Genomic DNA, 17,165 nt, shown 5'->3' on the forward strand with positions numbered 1-17,165 from the left:
AGATCACAAAGTCAGACATGACTGAGCAACTAACATTTTCATTTTTCCCTTTCAAGATAGAATGCATGAACACACACACACACACACACACATATGTGTGTGTGTGTGTGTGTCTGTGTGTGTTTGTGTGTGTATATAAAGTGAAGTGACATCACTCAGTTGTGTTCTACTCTTTGTGACCCCATGGACTGTAGCCTACCACACTCCTCTGTCCATGGGATTTTCCAAGCAAGAATAATGGAGTCGGTTGGCATTTCTTTCTCCAGAGGATCTTCCTGACCCAGGGATCGATCCTGGGTCTCCATCATTATAGGCAGATGCTTTCCTGTCTGAGCCACCAGGGAAGTCCTATATATATATGTATATATACACACAAACGTAGCAGCTGATAACAACCTAAGTCCAAGTGACAAATTTACAGTCAGTTAAGTTATCAGAATTCAGAAGACAGATCCGTATGGATGGCATCCTCAAGAGAAATTCATGAACCAGGTAGAATGTGTACTTTGTACACATTAAAAAAGAATGGAGGGAATTTCAGGTCTAGGAAAAAAGTGCAACCCAAACCATGAAAGTAAAGGAGAAAACTTCATAGATATGGGCAGAGACTTTAGACTTAAAGGTATCTGGAAGAGCAATTAAAAACTCAAATACGTACCATATTTTTGATAGCCAGAAATGTCAAGATGAAAACTTTTGGATTTTATCTCGCAGACAAAAGGATAATTAAATTTGGTAGAAATGGAATATTACAATGAAAAATAGTTTGAAGAAAATTGGTTTAACAGTCTTCCCTGTCCAGCACCAACTCCTGGAGATTGCTCAACCTCAGGTCCATGGAGTTGGTAATGCCATCCAGCCATCTTATCCTCTGTCATCTCCTTCTCCTCCTGCCTTCAATCTTTCCCAGCATCAGGGTCTTTTCCAATGGGTCAGTTCTTCACATCAGGTGGCCAAAGTATTGGATATTATAGTTAAATATATGTGGGATTCCCTGGTGGCTCAGAAGGTAAAGCCTTTGCCTGCAATGTGGGAGACCTGGGTTTGATCCCTGGGTTGGGAAGATCCCCTGGAGAAGGAAATGGCAACCCACTGGAGTACTCTTGCCTGGAAAATTCCAGGGATAGAGGAGCCTGTTAGGTTACAGTTCACGGCATTGCAAAGAGTTGGACATGACTAAGTGACTCAAATGAGTCAGTTCTTCACGTCGGGTGGCCAAAGTATTGGATGTTATAGTTAGATACATGTAAAAGTGAGCTTTTCCATATCAGTTTTCTCCAGAGTTAGCGAAGAAATAACTGATCACCTGTTTATTATGCCAGATTATTTTTTTTAGTGTGGCAAAATATATATAACATAAAATTTATCATTTTAAGCATTTTTAAGTACACAGTTCAGTGTCATTAAGTACATTCTCATTGTTGTGAAACATCATCATCCATCTCCAGAACTCTTTTCACTTCCTCAGATTGAAACTCTATCCTCATTAAACAATAAATCCCCATTCCTTCCTAACTTCAGTCCCTGGCAGCCACCATTTTGCTTTTTGTTTCTATGAATTTCATAATTTTAGGTACGTAATAAAAATGGAGTCATAAATAATCCTTTTGTGTCTGGTTTATTTTACTGAGCCTTATAATTCTTCAAGTTTCATACAAGTTATAGCATTTATCTAAATTTCTTTTCCTTTTTAAAGCTGAAAAATATTGCATTATATATATACATACCACATCATTTTGTTTATCCACTCATTCATCAATTTACAATCGGGGTTGTGTCACCTTTTGACTACTATGAAAAATGCTGCTAGAATATAGGTGTACAGATATCTGTTTGAACCTGTGCTTTCAATTATTTTGGGCATACATAGAAGTAGCATTTCTTTGTCATAAATTCTATTTTTAAATGTTTAAGGAACCTCCATACTGTTTTCCTTTGAAGCTGCACCATTTTATATTCCCATCAGCAAAGCAAAAGAAATTCAATTTCTGTACATCCTCACCAATACTGATTTGTTTTTCATAGCTATCCTAATGGATTTGAAGTGGTATCTCTTTGTGTTTGTGATTTGGGTTTCGCTATTGGTTAGATATGTTGAGCATCTTAGCATGTGCTATTAGTCATTTGTACATCTTCTTTATAGAAATGTCTATTTCAGTTCTTTGCCCATTTTTATTTGGGTTGTTTGTCTTTTTGCTGTTGAGTTATAGGAGTTCTTTATATATTCTGTATATTAACCTCTTGTCAGATATGTGATTTGCACATCATTACTTTCATTCCATGGGTGACTTTTGCTCTCTGATAATAGCACTCTTTGATGTGCAAATGATTTTTAATATTAAATCCAATTTTTCTTCATAGTTTGCATTTTCGTGGTCATAACCAAAAGATCTTTGCCAAATCCAATGTCATAAAACATTTCCCCTATGTATTCTTATAAGAGTTCCATAGTTCTAGCTCTTATGTTCAGACCTCTGATCCATTTGAGTAAATTTTTTTATATGGAATAAGGTAAAAATACAATTTCATTATTTTACAGGTGGATATCCATTTTTCCTATGAATATTTGTTGAAAACTCTGTCCTTTCCTCATTGAAGGGTCTTGGAAACATTCTCAAAGATTATTTTACCATGTATGTGAGGGTTTATTTCTGGCTCTGTATTCTATATCATTAGTAATTATATGTCACTATGCCAGTACCACATTCTTTATTATTGTAGCTTTCTAGTAAGTTTTGAAATCAAGAAGTATTAAACCTCAATCTTTGTTCATATTTTCTCAAAATTATTTTGGATGATCTGGATCCCTGAGATTCGATATATGTTTATAATGGGTATTACTGTTCCTGCAAAAAAAGCTGCTGGGGTTTTGATAGACATTGCATAGATTCTGTAGATCACTTGGGGGATATCTTTCTACCTCATGGTGTCTTCTTTAATTTCTTCTTTTCCAGTGTGTTTGCATTTTATTTCTCTATGTTGAATAGAAGTGGTGAAATTTCCTATTATTGTCTTATTCTTGATCTTAGAGAGAAAGCCTTCAGTCTTTCCTGAGTCTATCACACACTGAGTATGATAGATCCGGGTTTTCTATATCTGGCCTTTACTATGTTGAGTTGGTTTTATTCTGGTCCTACTTTGGTTACTGCTTTTATCACTAAAAGATGATTTCAAATATTTTGTCACGTGCTTTTTCTGCATTAGTTGAGAGAATATGTGCTTTATCCTCTTTATTCTGCCAGTGTAGTGTATTTAGTTCAGTTCAGTTCAATCCAGTGGCTCAGCCATGTCTGCCTGTTTGTAACCCCATGGACTGAAGCACACCAGGCTTCCCTGTCCATCACTAAGTCTAGGAGCTTGCTCAAACTCAGGTCTATCGAGTTGGTGATGCCATCCAACCATCTCATCCTCTGTTGTCCCCTTTTCCTCCTGCATTCCATCTTTGGCAGCAACAAGGTTTTTTGCAATGAGTCATTTCTTTGCATCAGATGGCCAAAGTATTGGAGTTTCAGCTTCAGCATCAGTCCTTACAATAAATATTAAGGACTGACTTCCTTTAGGATTGACTGGTTTGATCTCCTTGCAGTCCAAGGGACTCTCAAGAGTCTTCTCCAACATGACAGTTCAAAAGCCTCAGTGGTTCAGTTCTCAGCTTTCTTTATGGTCCAAATCTCTTATCCATACGTGACTACTGGAAAGACCATAGCTTTAACTAGATGGACTTTTGTTGGCAAAGTAATGTCTCTGCCCTTTAATATGTTGCCTAGGTTTGTCATAGCTTTTCTTCCAAGGAGCAAGCATCTTTTAATTGCCTGGCTGCAGTCACCATCTGCAGTGATTTTGGAGCCCCCCAAAATAAATTCTTTCACTGTTTCCATTGTTTCACCACCTATTTGCCATGAAGTAATAGGGCCAGATGCCATGATCTTAGTTTTTTGAATGTTGAGTTTTAAGCCAACATTTTCACTCTACTCTTTCACTTGCATCAAGAGGTTCTTTACTTCCTCTTTGCTTTCTGCCATAAGGGTGCTGTCATCTGCATATCTGAGGTGACTGATGCTTCTCCAGGCAGTCTTTATTCCAGCTTGTGCTTCATCCAACCTGACATTTTGCATGATGTACTCTGCATATAAGTTAAATAAGCAGGGTGACAATATACAGCTTTGATGTACTCCTTCCCCAATTTGGAACCAGTCCCTTGTTCCATGTCCAGTTCTCACTGCTGCTTCTTGACCTGCTTACAGATTTCTCAGGAGGCAAGTAACGTGGTCTGGTATTCCCATATCTTTCAGAATTGTCCACAGTTAATTGTGATCTACACAGTCAAAGGCCTTGGCATAGTCAATAAAGCAGAAATATATGTTTTTCTGGCGTTCTCTTGCTTTTTCTATGATCCAGTGGGTGTTGTCAGTTTGATCTCTGGTTCCTCTGCGTTTTCTAAAACCAGCTTGAACATCTGGAAGCTCTTGGTTCATGTATAATATGTAGTGTATTACTTGGATTGATTTTTGTATGATAACCCATTGTTTCATTCCAGGAAGAAATCCCACTTTATTATGATATATAATCATATTAATAATCTGGTGAATTCAATTTGCTGGTATTAAATTGAACATTTTTGCATTCAGTATTTGTTAGGAATATCAGTGTGTAGTTTTCTTATAGTGTCTTTGTGTGTCTTTGGTATGAATGGAATGCTGACCTTACAGAATGAATTATGATGTGTTACTTTTTTCAATATTTTGAAAGATTTTGAGAAGGATTAGTGTTAATTGAAGAGGAACTAAGGAGCCTGTTAATGAAGGCAAAATAGGAATGAGAAAAATCTGGCTTAAAACTCAACATTCAAAAAACTAAGATCATGGTATCCCGTCCTACCAGTTCATGGCAAACAGATGGTCAAACAATGGAAACAATGAGAGACTTTTTTTTTCTTGGACTCCAAAATCACTACAAATGGTGACTGCAACCATGAAATTAAAAGACGCTTGCTCCTTGGTAGAAAAGTTATGACACACCTATTAAAAATGCATATGACATGGCATATTAAAAAGCAGAGATATCATTTTGCCAACAAAGGTCTATATAGTCAATGCTATAGTTTTTCTAATAGTTGTGTATGGGCCTGAGTGTTGGACCATACAGAAGGCTAAGCACTGAAGAATTGATACTTTCAAACTGTTGTGCTGGAGAAGACTCTTGAGAATCCTGTGGACTGCAAGGAGAACAAAGTCAATCCTAAAGGAAATCAGTCCTGAATATTCATTGGAAGGACTGATGCTGAACCTGAAATTCCAATGCTTTGGCCACCTGATGTGAAGCACCAACTCATTGGAAAAGACCCTGATGCTGGGAAAGATTGAAGGAAGGAGGAGAAGGGAACAGCAGAGGAAAAGTTTGTTGGATGGCATCACTGACTCAATGGACATAACTTTGAGCAAGGTCCAGGAAATGGTGAAGGACTGGGAAGCCTGGCATGCTGCATTCCATGGTATGGCAAAGAGTCAGACATAACTGAGCAATTGAACAAGAACAACAGTACTATAGTAAATAGATGCTACAATCTATAGTTGGTTGAATCCACTGATACAGAACCATGGATATGGAGAGATGACTGTAAAGATATACACAAACTTTCAACTGTACAGGGATCCTCTAACACTCACATTGCTCAAGGATCAACTGTAATTTGTTAGGAAACTTGATCTCCCTACAATTATAGGTCTATCATGGTTCAATCTTGATGAGTTGTAAGTTTCTAGAAATTTGTCCATTTCATCAAGGTTAATCAAATTGTTAGTGAACAATTTTATCTTTTTTCTCATCCTCTCTTTTTCATAAAAGCAGTATTAATTTCCAGTTCATTTGATCTTATATGTGTTTTGTCCTTTTCTCAAACTCAATCTACCTAAAGGTTTATCAATTTTGAAATTTTGCAGAACCAACTCTTGATTTCATTGCTTTTTTTCTATTTTCTTCTATTATCTGTATTACTTATCTCTGCCCTAACCTCTATTATTTCCTATCTTATGCTAACTTTAGATTTAGTTACGCTTCCTTTTCAAGTTTATAAAAGTGTAAAGTTAGGTTTTCATTTGCAATTTTTTTCCTTTTATATCTAAGCCTTTAAGGTTATAGACTCCTATCATTGTTTTCTTTGCATTTCATAAGACACTTGTGAGTCATGTTTTCATTTTCACTTGCTTTGATATATTTTCTAATTTCCCTTATAATGTATTATTTGACTTGTTTAAGTGTGTATTCTTTCATTTCTATCTATGTGTGGACATATCACTTTTCTTTCTGTTGTTGAGTTAGAGTTTCATTCCACTGTGAAAAGACTGCAAGTTTTCAGTCTTTTAAATTTATTAAGACTTGTTTTATGGCCTACAATATGCTTTATCTTGGATAATATTTCTTGGTTGCTCATGAAAAATGTATCTTCTGAGTTTTAGGGGAGTAGCAATTGACCTATAGTTTTTCATCTTTCATGTACTTACTGATTTTCTGTCTGGTTTATTCTATTCATTATTGTAAATGGGGAATTGAATTCTACTAGTACTATAGAACTATATCTTCTTCTTGATCTTCCCCATCTGCTCTTCCTCTCTTTCTTCTTCTTATCTTTCTGCTTCCACTTCTTCCCCTAGAATGCATATATTAACCCACCTGATGTCTTCTCAGAAATCCCTTTGACTTTGCTCACTTTTCTTCATTCTTTTTGCTCCTCAGTCTTGGTCATTTAAAAAAAAACAAAAACTTGTTTTCAAGTTCAATTTTCTTCCTTCTGCTTGCTCAAGTCTCCAATTAAACCTTCTAGTAAGGTTTTAAATTCAGTCATTTCATTTTTCAGCTCCGGAATTTCTATTTTTTCTTCTTTATAACTTATTTCCTCTGTTGACATTCTTATTTTGTTCATTTATCATTTATCTGTTTCCTTTAGTTTTTTGCCTGTTTTTCTTTTTGCTTTTTCAGAATATATGACAGTTCTCTTAATATCTTTCTCTGGTAAGACAGATGCCTGTGTTACTAACAGAAATGGCTCTGGAGGTTTATTTTGTTCTTTTGTGTAACATTCATTTTCCTATTTATTTGTATGCTTTGTGATGTTTGTTGAAAACTGGACATTTTGAAATAACCTTCCCAGTCCTTACAGATTGGCCCCATACATAGGAAGACTGTCACTAATTAATCACTATGTTCTGTGTTTGAGACCAACCTAGCATTAAGATTGAGATTCTCAGACCTTTACTAGATTTGCCTTTTTCCTGGATGTGTGCGTGTGTGTGTGTGTGATTCTCTGTATACATGGCTGTTTTTAAATACTTTACTTTTCTTTAAAGTCTTAGCCCTCCTGTCTTTCAGGGCCTTAGTTTTCTATCAGAACAATCAGTAGTTTTGCAGTATCAGTAATTTCTTTTTTCAGTTGTCAGTGCATCTGTAATCTTTCCACAGCTTTCATGAACTATGTGCACTACTTATCATGGCTTTTCCTAGCCTGAGATCTGAGCTATGCCACATTAGACTATCTGAGCTCTGAGCTAGGTAACACAGAAAATAACCTCTTTGGCAACAATCGAGACAGGTTAAATTGTAGATTATTAGCTCTGCTCTTCTCTCTCTGATTCAGGAAAAGGAACTGAAGGAACTGGGGCTGAGTTACTGCTTTCTTCAATCCATGCCATGTCCTTCTAGGAGGGAGTGGGGCAACAGAAAGTAAGAATTTCACAAAATTGCCTACTTCTTTTTCTTAAATGAGCATGAAATGTATTGCTTTGGATCTTGACTGATTTCCAGAACTGCTACAAAGTTATCTGAGGCAGTTTCTGTTGGTTTATTCAATAAATTTTGTGCTATAATAAGATGCTAGAACTTCCTAGTCTACTGTCTTGCTGGTATTACTTCCTAGTTATGCAACATTGAAAACAAAATAAAAAACACATGAAAATCACCTTGAGTTGTTTGCATATTTAAAAAGTAGAGTTGAACTTGTTCTGCTCTTTATATAAATATCCAGAAGCAGAATAATGAATTTATATGTAATTACAAATGGAAATGACATTGAAAATCTAACATAGTCCTATCATCTTACAGAAGCAGAAGTTGAAGCACTCTATGATTAACTGACAAATAGTGGCTAAAGGAATTTTTTTTATATAAGTGGAATTTGTAAAAAATTGGAAACCAATCATATTTGACTTTCCAATTTATCATAAAACTAAAAGTTCACTATATTTCACTCAGTATTATTGATAGGATTAAACGTCAAGTCAATATTTCCTCTTTTATCGATCCCGAATTTCATTGTGTATACCAAATTCTAAGCATTTATTCTGTGCTTGTGTATACATATTTTGTGGGGATCATGATTCCCTTTTAGAAAGGCCAAAGGAATATGATGGACACAAGACTTGTTAAAGTTCACTGTAAAAAGTTGAGAAAATTATAGATTTTATTGAAGTTTTAAATTGCCTAGATAATTTATTGATGCTTTCTAGAGAGCACACAAAATGACAGAGAGTACACAATTCACAGAAGATTAGACCCACCTGTCTGTGAATGTATATATACTCTCAACTCATATTTGTATTCAAAAAAGATAATACCAGAAACTATAAAACTCTTAGAGGAAAACGTGCACAGGACACTCCTTGACATAAATCACAGCAAGATCCTCTATGACCCACTTCCTAGGAAATGTAAATAAAAACAAAAGTAAATAAATGAGACCTAATTAAACTTAAAAGCTTTTGCACAGCAAAGGAAACCATAAATGACATGAAAAAACAGTCCTCAGAATGGGAGAAATTAATTGCTATTCATGAGGTTCTCATGGCAAGAATACTGAAGTGGTTTGCCATTCCCTTCTCCAGTGGACCACATTTGTCAGAATTCTCCACCATGACACATCTGTCTTGGGTGGCCCTATAGGGAATGGCCCCTAGTTTCATTGAGTTAGACAAGGCTATGGTCCATGTGATCAGATTGGTTATTTTACTGTGACTGTTGTTTTCATTCTGTCTGCCCTCTGATGGATAAAGATAAAAGACTTATGAAAGCTTCCTAATGGGAGAGATTGAATGGGGGGAAACTGGGTCTTGTTCTAATGGGTAGGGCCATGCTCAGCAAATCTTTAATCAAATTATATGTTGATGGGTGGGGCTGCATTCCCTCCCTGTTGTTTGACCTGAGACCAAATTATGGTGGAGGTGATGAAGATAATGTCAACTTCTTCAAAAGGTCCCATACAGGTACTGCTGCACTCAGTGCCTCCAACCCTGCAGCAGGCCACTGATGAACAGTATGAAAAGGCAAAAAGATACAGTACTGAAAGATGAACTTCACAGGTTGGTAGGTGGAGATCAGTGGAGAAATAACTTCAGAAAAAAATGAATTCATAGAAAAGAATATATATATAGCAGCACAGAGTTATGGATGTGACTGGTGATGGCAGTAAACTCTGATACTGTAAAGAGCAATACTGCAAAGGAACATGGAATGTTAGGTCCATGAATCAAGGCAAAATGGAAGTGATCAAACAGGAGATGGCAAGAGTGAACATCGACATTTTAAGAATCAGCAAACTAAAATGAACGGGAATGTGTGAATTTAACTCAAATGACCATTATATCTACTACTGTGGGCAGGAATCCCTTAGAAAAAATGGAGTAGCCATTATAGTCAACAAAAAAGACTGAAATGCAGTACTTGGATGCAATCTCAAAAATGACAGAGTGGTCTCTGTTTGTTTCCAAGGCAAACCATACAGTATCACAGTAATTCAAGTCTATGTCCCGACCAGTAATGCTAAAGAAGCTGAAGTTGAATGGTTATCTAGGACTAACACTCCAAAAAGATGTCCTTTTAATTATAGGATACTGGAATGGAAAAGTATGAAGTAAAGAGACACCTGGAATAACAGGCAAAACTCGTCTCACACGCTAGTAAAGTAATGCTAAAAATTCTCCAAGCCACGCTTCAATAGTACATAAACCATGAACTTCCAGGCATTCAAGCTTGTTTTAGAAAAGGCAGAGGAACCAGAGATCAAATTGCAAACATTTGCTGGATCATTGAAAGAGTTCCAGAAAAAAAAAAAAAAAAAAAAAAAAAAACAAACATCTACTTCTGCTTTATTGACTATGCCAGAGCCCTTGACTGTGTGGATCACAACAAACTGTGGAAAATTCTTCAACGGATGGGAATACCAGACTATCTGACCTGTCTTTTGAGAAATTTGTATTCAGGTCAAGAAGTAACGATTAGCATTTGACACATGACAATGGACGGATTCCAAATCTGGAAAAGAGTATGTCAACTTTGAACTCTGTGGGAGAAGGTGAGGGTGGGATGTTTCGAAAGAACAGCATGTATATTATCTGTGGTGAAACAGACCACCAGCCCAGGTGGGATGCATGAGTCAAGTGCTCTGGCCTGGTGGGCTGGGAAGACCCAGAGGAATCGTGTGGAAAGGGAGGTGGGATGGGGGACCGGGATGGGGAATACGTGTAACTCTATGGCTGATTCATATCAATGTATGACAAAACCCACTGAAAAATTAAAAAAAAGAAAATAAATCAATAAAAATAAATAAAAAAAAAATTAAAAAAAAAAAGAAAGATCTGGGTGCAAATCCCAGATCTGTTATTTGCAAGTTATGGGACTTTGACCCAGTTACTTTACACCTCTCAACAGTTTCCTCATGTGAAAAGTGGGAATAATCAACCTCATAAGATACAGAATATTAAGTGTGTTGCCTAGCACATATTAAGTACTTAATGGAAGCTAGTTGCTGGTATTATTTTATTTGTATTATTTTATAATTAGCATTATTATTGCTATCATTATCCCCTTATTAACATTTTCTTTTAAAAATACTAAAGAATTAATTAGTGCTAAAGTATAATTTTTGAAAAGTTATGCCTTTGATACAAATATGAGTAACATGTCAAATATTTTGTGTAATTCATTAATTAATGTGGTAATTCATAAGGTATTAAAATTTTTTCAAAGAACTTTTGAAGAAAATACATGGAAACAGCTAGGAAAATGCTGAAAAACGCTGTAAAAATCATTCATAGATGCAAGAGTAGTTAGTATCCTATAGACAGTTAAACAATACTTGGGAGGATCATCATTTGGGGTTAGAAATTAAGTATATCTATATCAATAATCTTAAATTGATTAAATCTTCAATATCTCTATCAATAAATCTTAGAATTTATTTTATTGTTATGTATAGGAATCACAAGAAAATTCAGTTTTCTACAACTTAATTTCTACACTTATAGAGTTGTAAAATAGTCCTGTCAGTAGAAAGTCAAAGATGCATACTCTATGGAATTAGATAATTCTCATTTCCATGTCTTAGACAATATTCCTGAAACTCTTTTTCTACTCAGACATCAACAGTTTGCCATTGGAGTCTCATCCAGTTAATTATGATAATCATTTAAATTAAAGTTTTCTAAAACCGTCACATAAACTTGTGACTGCTGAGTCAGGGATTACCATTTCTATAATGCTGATGAGAAAATTGTGGCAAAGAAGTCAAGCAAATAATCCATAATTACACTAAGTGGACGAATAAGTCTGTGACCAGTTTCCTTCACTTATGTCTGCATTTTATCTTCACTAGAATATATATACTTATAATCAAAGTAAGGAGAAACCAAAAAGCAAGAGAGAAACAAAATGGGAGAAACAGATGTGTTTAATTTGAAGGTGATGTAGTGGCTAGCTTTTTCTTTAATAACTACTCCTGTGTGTCCTTACAGATAATAACCAAGGTGACAATTTCCTTTATTCAAAAGATTCTACATTCTCCAAACCTCTCTTGTTAATTAAACAGTGTCCAGATATTAACATTAACCAGATTTTTGAACATTTATTATCATGTACATGCAGAAAAATCTTGGTCTTTGGATGCCAATCTATAAAAGAATCCTGTGAGCTCTGGTTCACCAGTCATACGTGTGTGTACTTGTATGAGTGTATTCTGTTAGCAGAATGCATCATCAATTAACAAAAACAATTGTGCTGAAGTTTCAGCTTAGCTAAAACACATAGCTGTGGGTCTTCTGGTTGTGGGTTTCAGTATAACATCATAATTTAAGGTGAAATCCTTCATGATACTCAACAATATATGGTGGATATTGGGGATATCTTAATTATTGCTTATTTCAGATATTATTGAAAATACTACTGGATGTGAAGACCAAGTTCAAGTGAAAGCTGAGGTTATATGATTTAGATTATGATTAAACAAAGAAAAACAGAAATCAAATGAATAATACAAATATAAGGAAATTAACATGGTAATAAGTGAAAATATCTTTTGTAAAATAAAATAAATGTTTTCTTTGGCATTTACATAGGCTAGTATAAGATCAGAGAGAAATTCCACATATAACTGTATACCTTTTTTTTTCACTGTTGTTTAAAACTATTTAAACCTTTTTTCTACAATAGAGAACCTTTTTAAAATTTAGTTTAATTTATTTATTTTTGACTGTATTGGGTCTTCTTTGTTGAGAACAAGCTTTCCCTGGTTGTGGAGATTGGGAGCTGCTCTTCATTATGGTATGATGGCTTCTCATTGCAGAGGTTTTTCTTGTCTGGGAGCATAGACTCCAGGCTCAAGGGCTTCAGTAGTTGCAGCATGTGGATTTCAGTAGTTGTGGCTCCGGGGCCCTAGAGATCATGCTCCGTAGTTGTGTCCCATGAGCTTGATTGCTCCGTGGCCTGTGAAATTTTCCCAGATTTGGAGATCAAACCTGTGTCCCCAACACTGGCAGGTGAATTCTTAACCACTGGGGCCACAAGGAAAGTTCTGTTCTCTTCTTTTAGATTTTATTATTATGTATTGGGTTCAAATTTTAGGAAATAATTCCTGGAAAGATTTTAATTAATACAGATTACTGAGTGTTCTGTCATTTTGCTTATAAAATATGTTTGAGGATGAAGAATTAACTTCAAATTAAAATGGAAATAAAAATCCCAGGGTCCTGTAAAGATGAATAATAACTTTCATAGAAGAAATAATAGGAATAAGAAAAATAATAAAACTGTGGTCACTTTAACTACAAAGAGTATTAAAACCATGGTTACCATAGCTTATATAACAAAAAGGCAATTATATTCTGATTTACTTAAAATATGAGCTCTCATAAACAAGATCAGGCATCACATGCATAACTTTGATAAAGAATAAGAGAAAAATGTGTTCCATCATACTAAATGGCAAAAGGGGCATTTTTCATATAATGTTCAGATGCCAATGTGTGAAGTTTCCTCAGAAAATCTGAGAACTGGTTAAATAAACGCATGGTATTTTTTAAAGGAAATTGACTTTAGCTATGCTTTGAGTGTCCTCTGGTGGCTGAAGAGAATTCTATCATAGCCTTAGTATTTATTATTCTGATTACTTTTACTATTTATATGGTATTTTTAAATTTATTTTTATCAGATAAGTATATATTTTATTAATGCATATTATTTTTAATTTTAACATTACATAACTTTATTTTCAATTGTCTGCCTGAACTTCTTAAGGTATGATCCAAGAAATGATTCATGGTCAACTGTGGCACCTCTGAGTGTTCCTCGAGATGCTGTTGCTGTATGTCCCCTTGGAGACAGACTCTACGTGGTTGGAGGATATGATGGACATACTTATTTGAACACTGTTGAATCGTATGATGCACAGAAAGATGAATGGAGAGAGGTACTCTCAATTTAAGTATCCAAATTGATATATTTCAGGTTTTAATTCAAAAATGAAAATATATGTTTGGAATTCATCCCATTCTCTTCCACTCTAGGGCTGAATAAAATTACTTTAGTGAAATTTATAGCATGTGCTTTATTTAGCTATAGAAAGTTATTAATTGAGCTGTTTGATCATTAGTAGGATCCATCAGTATTTATATAAAGTGAGGACAAGACATTTTCTAAGGTTTATGAACTCAGTCCTCTTATAGAAAAGTGATTCAGATTCAATAATCCAAGAGCTTTACTCTCTGATGAACTTTCTATGTATTCATTTTGACTTGAGAAGCAAGGAATAATACCGTTACCTACAAATGTTTGTCCCTTCTTATTGGCTGGTGCCCAGGAGAAAAATCTCTCAGTTTCCTCCTTATAAAGATACTACAAATTGCAATACTCCTAACTACTAATTAGTCATTCAGGGATTTGGTGCACAGTAAAAGACTGGAATTAAACCCTCTCAATAGTTCTGGGTATCAACAGAAGAAATTTTAAGGAAAATATTAATATAAGAAGGAGCCCAGAAAGAACATGAGTTTCTATCTCTTTACTCCAACAATATGATTCAATATGACCCTCAGAAACACTCAAGTTCAGTCATGTAGTTAGCTCTTAAATTTACAATGCTTAGGATCAGCTAGATATGGAAGAAAATATTTAGCAAACAAAGATGTTGGCCAAATATGATAAAAAAATGTTTTTCTAACCTTGTTTAAATTACTTTTCTGAAAATTATAGACAAGTAGTTAAGATATGTAGATTCTATTCCAGATATTTCATTTTTTCATTGTGTAATCTTGCAAAGGGTGAAAGAGAACAACTAGATAAACAGATTAAAACTATTATATACCTAATTATTTTCATTCATTTTCTTGCTTATCTGTAACAAGAACATTGAAGGATGAGTATTATTAGTTTCAATTTTTTAAGTGAGAAAATTACAAGAGAGGTGAAACCAAGATCACCTGTCCTTCAAACTCAGATCTACTTCATTTTAAAGACTATGCTGTTTCCACATTGGAATGTTATCTGGGCTGCATTTTCCATTGTCTTTATACAAGGTGAAGGCTGGGCCAGAATAGCTGAGGATTTTTTCAACTCCAATATATTATGCCAAAGACAGAGTTTATTCAAACAGCATTTCTTTCTTTGTTTTTGTTTTCTGCATTAGGAAGTTCCTGTTAATATTGGAAGAGCTGGTACATGTGTTGTGTTGGTGAAGCTACCAGAAACTATCTTAATCAAAGGGGAGGAAACCAAATAATCTCAAGAAATGGAGTAGGAAGAGAAGAGGAAGAAGAAACTTGTCCTTTCCTTCGATTAGTAATCAAACATGAAAATTCTTGTGTCATTTTAATATGTAGTTATAAATGCTCTCATTTGTGAAGCTAAAGTAAGGTTCGAACATTAACTACATATAGGTGTTTAGTGTATATGTTGCTGCAGTTAATATAAATGAAAAGCCAGTAGTCTAGGTTTAGCCTTATTATTTTAAAATGTTAAAAATGTTTCAGGGAAATTGATAGTGACCAAAGTATTAAAGGTTATAAAAGTATGAGTAATTTTAAGTTAGTCTGATAAGTTAAAAAAACATTACAGTATACTAACACATATATATGGAATTTAGAAAGATGGTAATGATAACCCTATATGCAAACAGAAAAAGAGACACAAATGTACAGAACAGACTTTTGGACTCTGTGGGAGAAGGTGAGGGTGGAATGTTTCGAGAGAACAGCATCGAAACATGTATATTATCTATAGTGAAACAGACCACCAGCCCAGGTTGGATGCATGAGACAAGTGCTCGGGCCTGGTGCACTGGGAAGACCCAGAGGGATCGGGTGGAGAGGGAGGTGGGAGGGGGGATTGAGATGGAGAATACATGTAAATCCATGGCTGATTCATGTCAATGTATGACAAAAACCACTACAATATTGTAAAGTAATTAGCCTCCAACTAATAAAAATAAATGAAAAAAAAATATTTTCTATTTCCAAAAAATATAAGCACCCTATCATTTGGAACATAACTAATATAAAAGATCTAAAGCTTAAATTACAACATTTGATTTTCAGTAAGACATCATCTTCATATTCAAACAGTATCCCAAATAGCTAAATAGTACCTCACATTTACCAAGATGTTAAAAAAAAAAAAAAATAGGTTAAAAAAAAGCTCATACATAATTTGTTATGCTGATCATAGTATGTTAAAATTTTCTCAGACATTCTTTTTACAGTACCATCTTTCACAGCACACATACAGATTTGGTAATTCCTTAATATGTTGTCTTGTTAGATTTGTTACCAGTAAAATATTATTGTAATTTCATATACGCAATTTATACAATATAGTGGTAACTATCTATCATATTGATACAAATTATGACCTTAGCTGTTAAGTGTCAGGGCCTCACTTATATAGACATTAATATTATCCTTAAACATTTCTGCAAACTCTTGTAACACCTGTCATTATAAACAAATTTTAAAAATCAAAGCAATTTTCAAACAGTAGTAAAATTGAGATGTTCTTCAATATTAACACATGGAAACACCAAAATATTCTACATCCATCGTTAATTCTATATCTTTTATGTACCAGTACACGCTTTTATTTTAATTTTGTGTTCATCCAGTAAAGAATGTTAAGGATATATGTACTCAAAAAGTCTTTAAATTAAGAAACAACAAAAAAGCCTAACTGGGTAGTATTTTACTTTTAACTTCTTACTTCCATGTTCAATTATTAAAAAAAAAAAATAAGAAAGTGCCAAAAAAATGACTTCTTTATGACAGTAACTTTTCAAGTAAATTACAATTTTAGAATTTCTACAATATGTTCTTTTAAATGAATTTTCGTATTGTAGTATGTGAAACAAACAAATAAAATCTGGAGATGCTTATAAAATGTACTACCTTTTAAGTTTTAAAAAAGAGCAACATAAACATATGAAGATATTTGTGCTTTGGCAAACTGAATTTAAATAAAATATATTTCCTCTGGTTATAAAGAGTGTGGCTTTAAATTATGTCAAATGCACCTTTAATTGACTTTTTAATATTCAAAGTTTCAATAGCTAAAATATTTAAATATGAAAATAAAATTCTCCTGTTTTGTTTCTTATTCCTGTCATTCATTGTCTTTAATTCTAAATAAAGAGTTATATATATCTTGAGTTTTAAGGGTAGAGATGGAAGCATAGAGATGCTATAAAAAAAAAAAAAAAGCACGCACACACCACAGAGTTCTGTTGGATTTTTAAATTCATACCTTTTCTAAATCAATGCAGAGGTAGAGTTACTTTTATCTGCAGAACAAAGTTTGACCTGTCAAGTTAAATTGGAGTATGATTCAGTGGGAAAAAGAAAGATCAAAAGACCTATCATAGC

General features: G+C 34.3%; 1 protein-coding gene across 1 annotated transcript in view; it reads left to right on the forward strand.

The window, feature by feature from the left end:
• Nucleotides 1-15,660, forward strand: part of KLHL4 (kelch like family member 4) — a 120,176-nt gene extending 104,516 nt beyond the window's left edge. Inside the window, exons 10-11 of the mRNA XM_065915668.1 lie at nt 13,555-13,726; nt 14,942-15,660. Coding sequence (XP_065771740.1) covers nt 13,555-13,726; nt 14,942-15,034 — 265 coding nt within the window. The 3' untranslated portion in view covers nt 15,035-15,660. The remainder of the gene's footprint in view (nt 1-13,554; nt 13,727-14,941) is intronic.
• The last annotated feature ends 1,505 nt before the right edge of the window (nt 15,661-17,165 follow it).

This window comes from Muntiacus reevesi, chromosome X (assembly GCF_963930625.1).
Source record: "Muntiacus reevesi chromosome X, mMunRee1.1, whole genome shotgun sequence".
In the NCBI taxonomy this organism is placed as follows: Eukaryota; Metazoa; Chordata; class Mammalia; order Artiodactyla; family Cervidae; genus Muntiacus; species Muntiacus reevesi.